General features: G+C 51.8%; 7 protein-coding genes across 7 annotated transcripts; 6 read left to right on the forward strand and 1 right to left on the reverse strand.

Moving 5' to 3' along the window:
• Nucleotides 1–527: 527 nt before the first annotated feature.
• On the forward strand, nt 528–1,742 carry PV08_08897 (uncharacterized protein; the record flags this gene model as incomplete). The annotated part of the gene is made up of 1 exon (XM_016383219.1): nt 528–1,742. One exon carries the CDS (start codon nt 528–530, stop codon nt 1,740–1,742), a length of 1,215 nt encoding a protein of 404 aa, XP_016233922.1.
• A 569-nt stretch (nt 1,743–2,311) lies between these two features.
• On the forward strand, nt 2,312–3,307 carry PV08_08898 (uncharacterized protein; the record flags this gene model as incomplete). The annotated part of the gene is made up of 1 exon (XM_016383220.1): nt 2,312–3,307. The coding sequence occupies one exon, from the start codon at nt 2,312–2,314 to the stop codon at nt 3,305–3,307; it is 996 nt and encodes a 331-aa protein (XP_016233923.1).
• A 423-nt stretch (nt 3,308–3,730) lies between these two features.
• Nucleotides 3,731–4,534, forward strand: PV08_08899 (uncharacterized protein; the record flags this gene model as incomplete). Its single annotated transcript, XM_016383221.1, has 1 exon — nt 3,731–4,534. One exon carries the CDS (start codon nt 3,731–3,733, stop codon nt 4,532–4,534), a length of 804 nt encoding a protein of 267 aa, XP_016233924.1.
• Nucleotides 4,535–5,156: 622 nt separating this feature from the next.
• Nucleotides 5,157–5,672, forward strand: PV08_08900 (uncharacterized protein; the record flags this gene model as incomplete). Its single annotated transcript, XM_016383222.1, has 1 exon — nt 5,157–5,672. The coding sequence occupies one exon, from the start codon at nt 5,157–5,159 to the stop codon at nt 5,670–5,672; it is 516 nt and encodes a 171-aa protein (XP_016233925.1).
• A 691-nt stretch (nt 5,673–6,363) lies between these two features.
• On the forward strand, nt 6,364–8,505 carry PV08_08901 (uncharacterized protein; the record flags this gene model as incomplete). The annotated part of the gene is made up of 1 exon (XM_016383223.1): nt 6,364–8,505. One exon carries the CDS (start codon nt 6,364–6,366, stop codon nt 8,503–8,505), a length of 2,142 nt encoding a protein of 713 aa, XP_016233926.1.
• Nucleotides 8,506–9,093: 588 nt separating this feature from the next.
• Nucleotides 9,094–11,081, reverse strand: PV08_08902 (uncharacterized protein; the record flags this gene model as incomplete). The annotated part of the gene is made up of 2 exons (XM_016383224.1): nt 9,094–10,461; nt 10,512–11,081. The coding sequence occupies 2 exons, from the start codon at nt 11,079–11,081 to the stop codon at nt 9,094–9,096; spliced, it is 1,938 nt and encodes a 645-aa protein (XP_016233927.1).
• A 969-nt stretch (nt 11,082–12,050) lies between these two features.
• PV08_08903 (uncharacterized protein) lies at nt 12,051–13,149 on the forward strand (the record flags this gene model as incomplete). The annotated part of the gene is made up of 3 exons (XM_016383225.1): nt 12,051–12,309; nt 12,406–12,632; nt 12,859–13,149. 3 exons carry the CDS (start codon nt 12,051–12,053, stop codon nt 13,147–13,149), a joined length of 777 nt encoding a protein of 258 aa, XP_016233928.1.
• Between the last annotated feature and the right edge of the window lie 142 nt (nt 13,150–13,291).

The raw sequence follows: 13,291 nt of genomic DNA on the forward strand, positions 1-13,291 counted from the left end.
CCAGGCTGATCCATTGAGCTGTTGGTACCATGCAATCTGCCTGGCGGAACCAGAGATGGCTACAGAGTGAAAAGAAGGACATTGATGAGGTTCGCGAACGATGAACTAAAGATACCTTATTTATTAGGTATGGAGATCTCATATCCGTACCCGCCCTTGTATTGTACTATGCCGTAGTGGGCTATTTTCATCTCCGTGCGCACTGACACTGAGCACATTGATGCTGTGTTTCTCCAAGTCTCGAGACGACAGGCTGCTTCTTCTAGAGTTCTTGTCATAGAGCCCGAAGAGTCGTTCATGGGCAGAGCTTCTATGCTGTTCCCCAAGGTTAGTCATATCCTGCAGAAGCACTGTTACTGCCTGCGCCCTTCAGGTCCCTAACAAGTGATTTTGTTGTACGCCTTGTGATCATTTCCTTCTGACATTCTATGTTTTTCCTCTGTTCGTGAATTCAGCTACTATATCGGACAGCCTCTACTCACCCTTTGACAGTTTGCCTCCTACCAGTAATTTAATCAGCAACAATCATGGCCTCCTCGAACACACCTTTTAACGAAGTCTCGACGTCTAAACCTCCTGCGGTTGATCCACAAGCCCAGCCATCCTCCCAGTCTGCCGACCTTGCGCTTGAGCCTGCAACACTCCTCGAATATGTTCAGACTGCATATCTGAACGCCGACGAGTGGAAGGGCCCTCTGACCATGGCTCAGTACCTCGACCGAGAGACGTACCTGCAGCAGGTTGAGCTCACAGAAAATGGTGGGATCACTGGATGGATTTTGACCTCTACGACCCTGCCAGTGAATCCCGACGGGTCTCGGCCTATTCTTGCTTCGTGCGAGAGCATCCACGTACATGCCTACATTGCGCGGGGAGGACGGCTTGAAAGAGTTCGTGCGCATGGGATTGCTTCCGTCTACACACGACCTGAGTACCGTGGGAGGGGATATGCCGGCCGCATGATGGCTGATCTGGGTAAGAGACTGGAAACATGGGGACAACCTGAACAGCAGAAGAGTCCTTTTTCCGTTCTCTTTTCCGACATCGGGCCAAAATTCTATGCAAGATATGGCTGGAATGTCTTTCCCAGCACCCATGTTCACCTGGCACCAGTCCACAGCCTGAGCTATGACAGTACGAGGAAAGCGTTGCCCGTAGTTGAAGACCTGACGCTCTCGGACTTGCAGCAAATTCCTGCAGTCGACTATCTGGAACAACGACTTCTAAGACAGTCAAGAGAAAACCCAGACTCAACGTTCGTCTCTATCCGGCCTGATATGGCACACTTTATATGGCATTTTACGCGTGATGAATTTCAGACCAAGCTGCTGGGGAAAGGTGATCCAAAGATCAAGGGTGCAATTCATCGCGATACTGGTATTGCCTTGATCTGGTGTCGAGTCTACGCGGCGGAAGAAAAAGACTTTCAATTGCACATCCTGCACAGCATTGTTCCGGACTCGGTCAGGAATTCGCCAGCCGAACAAGCGGCGATGGCGGCTCTACTCCTAAGAGCCCAATTGGAGGCGCACCTATACGGCATGACGGCCGGTGTCGAGGTATGGGATCCGTCTGAGCTGACCATCTCTGCAGCACAACATTTGCGCGGAGAAGAGCAAGCCCCGGTAGAGGTGGTCACAAGAGACAAGGAACACTTGTGCAGTCTACGCTGGACTGCTAACCCCTCAGGCCAGAAGCAAGACCTTGTCTGGCTAGCGAATGAAAAATATGCCTGGTGCTGAAGGCTCGGGCTGATTTCGTTGACGTCTACCCTATATGCACACTAGCCACTTTCTCCCTAAGGAGCCTTCAGCATTGTCACTATCCAGGCTTACCCATCTGATTCGGTCCATAACAACCAATTCGAACTCGCTCTGGACCCCCGCTGCAGCCGTGTAGACGAGAATTTGTTGTCTAGAAGTGAAACGGCTCCTTGAGGAGGGTGAAGTGGGGACTCTAGCCTGCTTGGTCCCCTCGTATTTCGTATACGGATGATTATCCATGCATTGTGGCCTTGTCACTACTGTACTTGGAGCAAACGTAGTGCTGAAGACAGCTCGAATACAAGAACTGATTCTACTAATCCAAAAGATAGGTCAATGCACATGTCTCCGACCGAGGCTCGAAGCACCGATCCTAGTTCGTGGAGGAGGCCTTATAAAGCTTGACCCTCGCAACAAAGTATATTGTCCTTGCCTGTATCTTGAACATTGCTTCCTTACCCCTTCTCGTTGTCTCGGTGTACCTTTTCCTTGCTCCCAAAGGGCAGTGAACTGCTTCTGTTCGACATCTTATGCCGAGTGCCTAGAACATGACTGCCAACATGCAGAAAGACCCACTCTGGGATTTCCAACAGCTGGCAGATGGTATTCATCTCTACCAGCCACCAGCTGCATCGACCTTCCTGGCTTCAGCCCCAGATACTGGGTCCGATGTCCAACCGACCTTGATCATCTGCTGTGTGTGGATGTACGCAGCACCCCGTCACGCGGCCAAGTACTTTCGCCAATATCAACTCCTGTTCCCGGAGGCCCAGATTCTCCTCTTACAGAACAACTTCATGAATGTCACCGTCACGCCGGACTGGGTCCAAATGCAAGCACTCGCTCCTGCGGTGGAGGCTCTCAAAAATTCTTTCAGGAAGAATCCTCACTCAACCGTTTTTGTCCACGCCTTTTCCGGAGGCGGTTGCCACAGTGCTATCCAGCTCGCACAAGCCTATCGGGAGAACATACAGTCAGGGTCAAAGTCTGAAGAGTTACCTCTTGAGATTCCCATTTCGGCAATGGTGTTGGACTCGTCCCCTCCGCACGGGAGCCCACCTTTGCAGACAGCCGTGGCGGCTGCCTTGTCATTTCTTCCAAAGAAAAGTGTGACTCGACGAATGCTGGCAACTCCGATCGCGTGGGCGGTCATCGGTAGCTGTGCCCTATTCAATGACCTTGGATTGATCGAATCGTCGCCGAGCAAGATCTGGCGGTGCTTGAATGAGCCCGACGGCTCCTTCCTGTTCAAACACGATCACGCCGTGGATACGCTCGGGTTCAATCCATCGAAGAGGACTGTTCCCCGTACATACATCTTCGGCAAGGGAGATCAACTTGTCCCACATGAGCATATCGTCCTGCACGCAGCTGAGGCACGCAACAAGTGTGTAGTGTTTGCATCAGAGGCAGACCCGAACGAATCAATTCGCTTGGAAGAATTTATTGGGAGCCCACATGTTAACCATGTGTCGGTTGACACGCAGAGATATTGGCAATTGGTGAAGGATACTGTTGAAAGGGGTCTGGCGATTGATGAATAGGTGTCGAAGTTGGGAGTTCAGCAGCTGGAAGTACGAGATCAGTCCTTGAGATTCTCGAAGGGCTATCGTCGCAGCGTATCCAACATCGAGATCGCAGTTATCTAGGTCGCTATTTGTTTCATCGGCAGGTTTTCTCACAGCGAGCGCGTTAGAAAGATACTTGACCTTGGGATCTGCAACGAGGCTCCAAGTCCCTGGGAAAGCGGCGTTATAGGCGATGATGTCATCCAAACACCGCCCGTGTGCGGCTTTTTCGGTGTCCTACTAATTCATGTATAATCTGCCAGAGGGAAATAATTAACCTCGGAGGCAAGACAATTCGGTGAGATGCTGAGGGCGAGTCGTCGTATCTTGCGTAGTACATTAATTCCTCGCCATCTCGATCCTGCGTCCTGATTCATGCAGTAACGACACCTCCTCGCGATGGCTGCCCATAGCGCTATCCAAACTTTGATCTCGCAACGGCCGTGGATCTGCAACTCATGCTTGCGACAAATCTCAAAGCAAAGCTGCCGAATCCCTGCTACCGCCCAAAGTCGCGCCATAGAGAGAAATCAAAATCGATCTCCCAGTAACACACCGTCGATATCCCGACGGTCGTTCCACAGCGGACAGCGACTGCTCCGCGACCATGCAGACCAGCCTCACCAAGCGATGCCCCTAGGCGACTTTTACACAGAGTTGCTCTCCTCGCCCATGCGCGAAGCTCCTCACACGGACAGTGCACTGCCCACGTTTGTCACTACCAAGGACGAGTCGGTACAAGCAAGAGCCAGGAAACTATTCGGCACGATCGAGGGATCTGGTTACAAGAGCAGCGTCTCAGACACACCCGATGCAACATGGAGGACGGTAAATGGCGTACCGGTGCCACCGAGACCAGCTGAGCCAGACAACTGCTGTATGAGTGGTTGTGTACATTGCGTATGGGACGATTACCGAGACGATGTGGAGGCGTGGGCTGCAAGGGTACGCGAAGCACAGTCAAAATCTCCGAACAGGCAGACAGACGATCCCAAGGCGCGATTGTCTCGTCCCGAGGTTCATGAAGCTTCGGGGAGTATGGACGAAGACGGTGGTGGGAGTGAGGGTCTTTGGACTACACCTTCTGTACCGGAGGATGAGGACGCCTTGTTCGCAGAGATACCGGTCGGGATCAGAGAGTTCATGGCCACCGAGAAGAGGATTAGAGAAAGAAAACGAGCGAAGAAGCAAAGGGCTCAATGACAGGAATGCTGGTTCATTCAGCGTTGGAGATTGTGATTGAGCAATGCATAACGATCTAGAAATGTCCAGATATGTTTTGATGACTTGTAGAGCTAGAGCAAGTGCGCGTTATTTTGACCTGGCGTCCTGCGAACGAGGAGGAGGAATGTGTACGAGTCGCTGGGGAATTGTCTTCGACCAGTTTATAATGAGTGGTTATCCATCTCGAGAACGTTATCTCTCTATCTATATATGTGTGCAGTGGTCGCTCAATCGTCGACGTGGATTTCGCTAGAGACTGGCACGGCTTATCGGCAGTTGGAAGCGGAATAAATTCTACCAGTTCTAGAACTTTGATTTCTTCGCCTCTTCCATTGTCCCAAAAGTACTGATAAACAGATCACATAGAATGCCAAACTTTGCATCTTTTTACTCCACAGAACTGTAAGTGCAAAAACATGCGTCTCGATCTCTGTTTTTTGCAGTTGTAAGGTCTATCAGTTTGAGATTTTTTTTCTGTCGTCGACTTCTTCCATCCTCCCTCTCTCTGTCTTACTCAACCGCATTTTCATCTTTTCCAAAATTGAACAAAGCGGACAATCAAGAACATCCCCCCAGTGATATCAAGACACTTATTCCCGTCATGGCCGAGTCTACCTCCGAAGATCCAGTGTTGCCGCCACTGTCGGCCGCCGACTTCAGACTCTTCAACCGCCTCGCCGAGGAAATGGAGTTTTATCACAGCATGCTACGGTCGACGTGGGATCAAGTGTACGCAGGTACCGCACCAGGATCGCGCCTCAAACCGTCTCAGCTGATCAGTCTGGGTTTACGATTCTGCCAACATCTCGAAGTCCACCATGACATTGAAGAGGCGCACTGGTTCCCCGTGCTGGGCAGGAAAATGGCCGGGTTCCAAGCCAGAGGGTTCGCCAAGGAGCAGCATAAAGAAATGCACAAGGGCCTGGAGAGATTGGTTCCCTACCTGACGGGGTGCAGGAGTGGAGATCGCGAGTTGCGAAGAGAAGAAGTAAGGGAAATCATGGATTCTTTTGCACAGGTGTTATGGTCGCATTTGGAGGACGAGGTCAGGGAGCTGGGGGCTGAGAATATGAGAAAGTACTGGACGAAGGATGAAATGAGGAGCTTTCCATTCTGAATCGACGATCAGGGGGATTTGCACGACTTGGTTCTTGGAGTCTCGCGTACACGACTGATGGAAGGAGAGGGGGAGCCTGTGAAAGACTTGTCAGGTCGGTTGGGAGTTGATGATATACAATACCAGTCCTGCCAGCCACGAAGTTCGTAAGCCATGTACCAGATATATAGACATCTGTATTCCGTTAGACTTCACGAGATATGACTTGGTAAAGTCACAAGATGGACCACAAGATAGATCCTATTCTCCACCCCACCAAGGTAAGCACCGCTGTCCTTTGTCTTGCTACTGAACGAGGCAGATACTAGGTACAATATCAAGGACCAGAGTACTGTAAGACTTCATTTTCTGGCTAGGGCGGAGTCAAGGTATGGGATCAGGCCCCCCTATCGTCTACGTGTTATTATCCTTGTTCTCACCGCATCCACCGTTTTCACTTTCTTCTGCTACTAAACGAGACACTAGGAGGTGGTGCAATATCCAGGACCATAGTATGTAAGACTTCATTTTCTGGCTACGGCAGAGTCAAGGTATGAGATCAGGCCCCCCTATCGTCTACATGTTATTACCCTTCATCTCACTGCATCCGCCGTTTTCACTTTCTTGCCCCTAATCTTGACCGTCGGCTCTTCCTCATCTCACACTCTCATCTCGTCAAGCACAAGCACAAGCACAGGCTTCATGATATGCCATGCAACGTCTCCCCCTGGCACAATATCTCTTCAAACGTCTACGTTCTCAAGGAGTACACGCCATCCACGGTGTCCCAGGCGACTTCACGCTCAAAGCTCTCGACCACCTCTCTCCAAGTGGCGTACAATGGATCGGCACCTGCAACGAGTTGAACGCAGGGTACGCCGCCGACGGGTACGCTCGTGTCCGCGGGCTCGGGGCACTCTTCACCACCTACGGCGTGGGTGAGTTGTCGGCCATCAACGCCGTGGCAGGGAGTTTCGCCGAGTCGGTGCCCGTCGTGCACATAGTCGGCACGCCGCAGAGACGCTTCCAAGACTCGAGGGCAAACGTGCACCACTCGCTAGGCGACGGACGGCCGAGGGTATTCGCCCAGATGCACCAGCATGTTACTGTCGCTCAGACGAATTTACGCGACGAAAAGACAGCACCCGAGGATATCGACCGCACCATCGCCGCAGCCCTCAGAGAGTCAAAGCCCGTGTACATCGAGGTACCCTGTGACATGGTCTCGAAGGAAGTCGACGGCGCGAGACTCGAGAAGACGCTCATGGGCGGTGATTTCGCCACGTTTAAAGAAGTCGACGTCGGCAAAGAAGACGCACTCATCGCCGATATCGCCACGAGACTCTACAATGCTAAACGGCCTCTCATACTCGTGGATCGTGGCGACGGCGTGCGTTCTCCGTCCCTCAGGCACGAGATCAACGAGTTTGTCCGCGTGTCGGGACTGCCAACGCTATGCATGCCATCTGGAAGTGGGATGGTAGATCACGGATTAACCAACTACTATGGTGTCCACTCTGGTCCCGTCGGCCAGATAGACACGATGCCGTATGTGAGTGAAGCCGATTTGGTACTTGCATTTGGACCCATGTTTTCAGATACGCAGACTCTGGGATGGAGGGTCGTTCCAGACCCAGAGAAGATCATTACGTTTGGAAAGAATTTTGTCACTCTTCCACAATCCGCCTTACTGTCATCTGCTGGCAGCAGCAGCAGCATATATCCCGGAGCGACCACCACGACTTCTGTGATAAATCTACTTTCTTTACTTCCCCGCCTGAAGAAACACCTCGACACTAGACGTCTTCCTACCCCGGACGTCTCATCACTAGGCGACTTTCGAAACGTCGTACCAAGACAATACCCGACGTTAACACCCAGCACGTCTACCGTTACAACTACAGCACCACCTGCATCTGCTTCCTCGTCTACATCCACTTCCCCCAAAGGGGACGATGGAAAAGCAGAAGATGGTCCCATAGATCAAACAAACTTCTACCACCGTCTGAACCCGTACCTCCGTCCGAACGATACAGTGTTGCTGGCCAACGCGACACCCAAGCTCTGCGGTCGCGATCTCGTCCTCCCAGCTGGCGCTCAGATCATAGCGTCCGGACAATGGTTTTCAATAGGGCACATGCTTCCGGCCGCATTGGGAGCCAGTCTGGCGCAACATTCTGAATCTATAGATTCAGGCACCACTTCTGATTCAATTTATGATTCTGTCTCAGGCGGCGGCGGTGGTGGTGCAGGTGGTGACAATAGTACCAAGGGTGGTAAGGGTACCACTGCAGCAGCTGCTGATGCTACCACCACCACCACCTCTGTGCAAGAAGGTCGTACGATCCTGTTGGAGGGCGACGGGAGTTTCCAAGTGACGGCCCAAGAACTGAGCACCGTCATCCGCCACCGCGTGCCTCTGACCGTCTTCCTCGTCAACAATTCAGGGTACGCGTACGAGAGACAAATCCACGGTCTGCACGAGACGTACAACGACCTCGCACCGTGGAAGTACGACGAGTTGCCGTTTGTGTTCTCGGGCCGTCTTCCACAACGGCAGTCACAAGAACAAGGACAAGGACAAGAACAACCATGTACTACCACCACCACATCTACAACCGGCGGCGGCGGGGGCAGCAGCAAGTACGGCGACGACGACGACGCGAGTGCTTCTTCGTCTTACCCGATCAGATCCTACGTGATACGCACGTGGCGAGACCTCGACGCTCTCCTGGCCTCGGAGGAGTTTTGCGCCGGGCAGGGTCTGCACTTTGTGGACGTCAAGATGGACAAGTACGATGTCCCGGAGAAGTTTAGGGTTGTTTTCCAACGCGCCGGGGAGCAATTGGGTTAAAAGGGGAAAATTGAAAAAAAGGAAACTTTGAAAGAAGGGAGGAGATACAAATAAACACCGATACGTAGGCCTACAGCACGAGAGAGCGCAGAGAGCAGCAGCATCGCGAGAATGCCAAACGGATGGAAAATCTCAAAAAGTAACACGTACGCATACCGACTACTACTTTTATTTGCAGTTTTGCGCAGCGTAGCACCGCACACACTGCCCGTAGCATAACAAATCGCAGTGTGGCGGAGTACACACACCTACTACACATCGTACAGGGTATGCCCCAATACGTGCTCTCCATATTCACCACCTGGAACGAGATAATCGTACTTTGTTATTCTCGAGGAAATCAATCATAACCACACTCTACTCTACTTTTCCACGCCATGACTCTCCTACGCCGTACGCCATACCGCCATGCGCCGCCACACTATTCTCCAATATCCTATCCTGTGCTATGCGGTGCTAATATCATGCCAAGTTTACGCCCATTGTCTGTATCTCAATCATCCCTTTCCATAAAGCAACACCTTGGAACAAACAGTGAGACAAAAATGCCCAAGACCGATACTGTGGAACCGAGTCCGCGCATGTCTCTCACATGGAAAAACTTGTGTCGAAACTCGGTCTCCTCTCAAGGCTGTGGTGATCATATTCTCTTGTTGTTGGAATTGATCCCGCGACCGATGACGACGCTGCAGCTCTGCTTCTCCTCGAACTCGCAGTGAGACTGCGTGACAGAGGCTCACTGGGTGAATTGAGGACCGCGATCTCACTCTCGTCGCCACCACCGTCACCCTCAGACTCGGACTCAGACTCAGACCCCGAATACTCGGTACCCGCCTTGTCCAAATCCTCCTGACGCTGCAAATTCGGGATATGCACAGGCGATATCATCACAATGCAAACAACACTGATGACTATCGCCATGGAGAAAGTCACGCGGATACTGTTTGCGTACGCTTCGATGACTTGTCGTTTATGCACCGGATCGAGGTTTTTGATGGCATGGACCGATTCCCTCACTGCTCGTATGATGTTTTCTTTGGTCAGTTCGTCCGGAGCCGTGACCAGACGGTCCAGGTACAGGAGCAATGCGTTCTGGAGGATCCAACTACTAATGGCAACCCCGAGAATCGCACCCAGATTCCGCAGTAATCCCAGAGTAGTCGTCACCACGGCCTGTTCGTCTTGAGAGTTCAATGCCAATGAGGCAATCGTAGTTGCCGGGAAGGACAGACCTTGGCCGATTGAACAGAACGGGATGAGGAATGGCACCGACCACGTTGGCGTGTCGGCGGATAAACAAGTCACACATATCGTTCCGCCGAGCATTATAAATAAGCCCAAGACCATCGGCGGCTTCATCTTCCGTGTGAGAGTGATGTACAGGCCACACAAAAGCGCCGAGGCCGTGCCGCCCAGCAAGAGGATGAGAAGATTCAAGCCGGAGGCGGTCGGACTGGTTTGCTTTACGGCCTGAAGATACAACGGAACGTTGAAGAGGACCGTGTTTGTGACAATGGCACCAAAGAAATTCATCCACATCAGATTGCCCATTGGTCGTGTGCTGAGAAATTTCAGCGGCAGCATTGGAAGTTGGGCCTTTCTCTCCACGAAATAGAGAGAGACGGCCGCGACTGCGAAGAGTACAAGACTGGTGATGACCAGCGGATGTGTCCACGTGAAGACGTTTCCACCTAGATTCACCCCCAGGATCAGGCAGGTGACGGTTGTCGTGAGTGTAATGGCTCCGAGAGTGTCAAAGGTTTTGAATGCTTGTCGGAGCGATTTGCCTTGAGTCTTTGCGAGATTCGGTCCCAGGTTGGAGGGGCAAAAGACCAAGGTCAATATAGCGTATATTAAGATGAAAGGGAGCTGGACATAGAACGCGGCTCGCCAACCCAGCTTGTCACAGAGCAGTCCACCCAAGACGGCACCGAGACCGTTGCCCAAGCCCCATGACTATGCAGGTGTTAGATGAGTGCTACGGGGAGTTGACAGTAAAGACTCACCATGTTGAAATAGCTTTGGTAAATCCCTCGGTATTCAATCTTGACAATGTCACTCGTCAATATAGCCGACATGGACATTACCCCTCCGGCTCCCAAACCGCAGACCGCTCTCGCGGCAATGAAGCTGCCAATGTTACCCGCGAACCCGCACCAGGCAGTACTTGCGAGAAACATGCTCGCCGCAAAGAAAACGACCGGTTTGCGTCCAATGGTGTCAGACACTCGACCATAGAGCGGCTGGAAGACGGTCGAAGATAGGTAAAACACGGTGCTCAGCCAAGATGCCGCGTTTGATGCGTGGAAATAGGACGTGATGACTGGATGAGAGGAGGCCATGAGTGTCGAGTCGAAAAACGCAATGGTACACCCAAACATTATACTCAGGAAGAGAACGATGAAGCGAGTGCGTGATATGTTTCGAAAGTGAGTGTTGGATGGTGCCTCTGTGGACTTTTTGTTGATCAATGGTGTATCTTCGGTGGGTTGGACCGATGCATCTGGTGGTGCAAAGCCATTACGGGGAGGCGAATCTCGTCGAAGAGGCGCCATGTCCTGTCTGGCCACAGCCATGGGTAAGTATTTGCGTCCAAACGATGTTCTCGTCGCCTCTGCAAATTCTATGTGAGGGCTTGGGCTCAAACAGCGGTCTCGATGACTGTGTCGTACTTTCCACGCATTTGAAGGATGTTCTCGGTAGCGTCGGAACGAAAGGCTGACAGATGACAAATGACACAGATCAAACAGGTTGATGCGAGGTATTGCTGTTGTTGTAGAACAAGTTATCCTCGTCTATCGCAAAACTTGTGACAAAGAGGGTTGCTCCCAAGTAACCGACCGCTTTGGGCTTTGGCGTCTACAGCTAATATGGACAAGATAAGTCGTGCTCGGGACTACTCTGTAAATACGCGAAAATGGAACGTCGGACATTCGAGTTTCATCGTAGTCGCCCGCTTCTAGTCGTGTCTGACAAGGTCGTACACAGAGTCCTGGTGACTTAGGCTGGTGAGGCTCACGGTGTAGGACACGATACAGGGGCCTTGATCTGCGGTGACAGGGCTTTTAACGATGCCTGCAGTGCCTATCAAGGTTCTTCAGGTGTAGCTACGAGTGTTTAGCCAGCCTGGGACCAACTTATGTACTTACCGGTACAAGTGCAAGTAAAAAGGCCCAAGTGTCTGCACGTCGATCCGGCTTGTTGTGCGAAGAAAAACCGCGATTTGATGCGCTCATATCCGTGAAATGCCAGTTAGCACGCAATTGGTCGCCCATTGGACGACTGGGTGGCGTCTCGTTGAACAAAGGGCGTATGTATGAATTGCCCAGCTGGGTATTAGATAAGGGAAACAAAAAAAGAACATGCTGGACATCGATCCAACGTCCGACTTATACGCTGTATACAAAACTAAGCAATGGCCTCTCCGAGATCTCTCTAACATTCGAGATCAGATCACCCCAAGCATTTGCCGGCAGAGCTCTTGTTGGTCTTCTTCCTATCTCTCTCTTCCGATACGGTACCTACCTATCTGAACGATATCCACAATGAACTTGAAAACGCAGCAGCAGCCGTTTCGAATAGCGATCCTCGAATGCGACACACCATTGCCCCAGACCAAGGCGAAATTTCACGGCTACGGTGGCGTGTTCGAGTTCTTGCTTCGCGCCGGTGCAAAAGCCCTGGGTCGACCTGATCTGGTAGATCCAGAGACGGGGTTCGAAGTGTCGAAATGGCAAGTCGAATTGGAGCCAGACAAGTATCCTGACCCAGACACGATCGATGCCATTCTCATCACCGGTTCGAGTAAGGCATATCCTCTCTCTCTGAGGCAGACTGGCTTGCTGTTTGTTGTTGTTAAAACTCCGTGCTGACGAAGTATGTGTTTTTGGTGCCACACAGAACACGACTCGTTCGCCGACACGCCGTGGATCAACAAGCTCGTCGACTACACGGCCATGATCCTGTCAGAAACCAAAGTCCGCGTTATCGGTGTCTGCTTCGGCCATCAGATCGTAGGACGGGCCTTGAAGGCCGAAGTCGGGAGAAATCCATTGGGCTGGGAGGCTGCGGTCAACGAGGTCGATTTGTCGCCGAGAGGAAAAGAACTCTTTGGGATCGATAAACTGGTACGTTCCTACAGCCTCACAACTTGACAAAACTTGCATTACCCTTCCCTCTCCTTCCCCCTATTGGCGTGATGTGTTTTGCCTGGTGGACCCAGCTGGAGAAGCCCGTCACTATGGTCATGTATACCACCACCTACCACGCCCTCACAGCGTGGAAAAAGATCCGGACAAGATACATGTACGTACGTATATCAGAACTAACAAAAATTTTACTCTTTTTTTGCAGCGCATACACCAGATGCATCGCGACTGTGTCCTTTTCTACCCAGACGGTGTCGAGGAGCTTGGGTCTTCGCCCGTCTGCAAAGTCCAGGGCATGTATTCGCCTAAACGGCTGATGACGGTGCAAGGCCATCCCGAGTTCAACAAGGAGATCATGGACGAAATCGTCAAAACGCGCCACGCGACCGGCATCTTTGACGACGAGGCCTACAACGAGCACGTAAAGAAGGTGGATTTGCCGCACGACGGTTTGATCGTGAGCCAGGCCTTTTGGAGATTCTTACTGGAAAAATAGGAAATGAAAAATGGGTGCGAGGCATTACGCTCCTCTGCACTCGGTACCTATCTTATGCAGCGCTCTGACACGTGCTCGCACTCGTACCCCCGGATCGGAGTTTCAGTGGACGGGAGAACCGGAGAACCAGCCAGCAAGGAAA

Source organism: Exophiala spinifera (genome assembly GCF_000836115.1).
Source record: "Exophiala spinifera strain CBS 89968 unplaced genomic scaffold supercont1.6, whole genome shotgun sequence".
Classification (NCBI taxonomy): domain Eukaryota; kingdom Fungi; phylum Ascomycota; class Eurotiomycetes; order Chaetothyriales; family Herpotrichiellaceae; genus Exophiala; species Exophiala spinifera.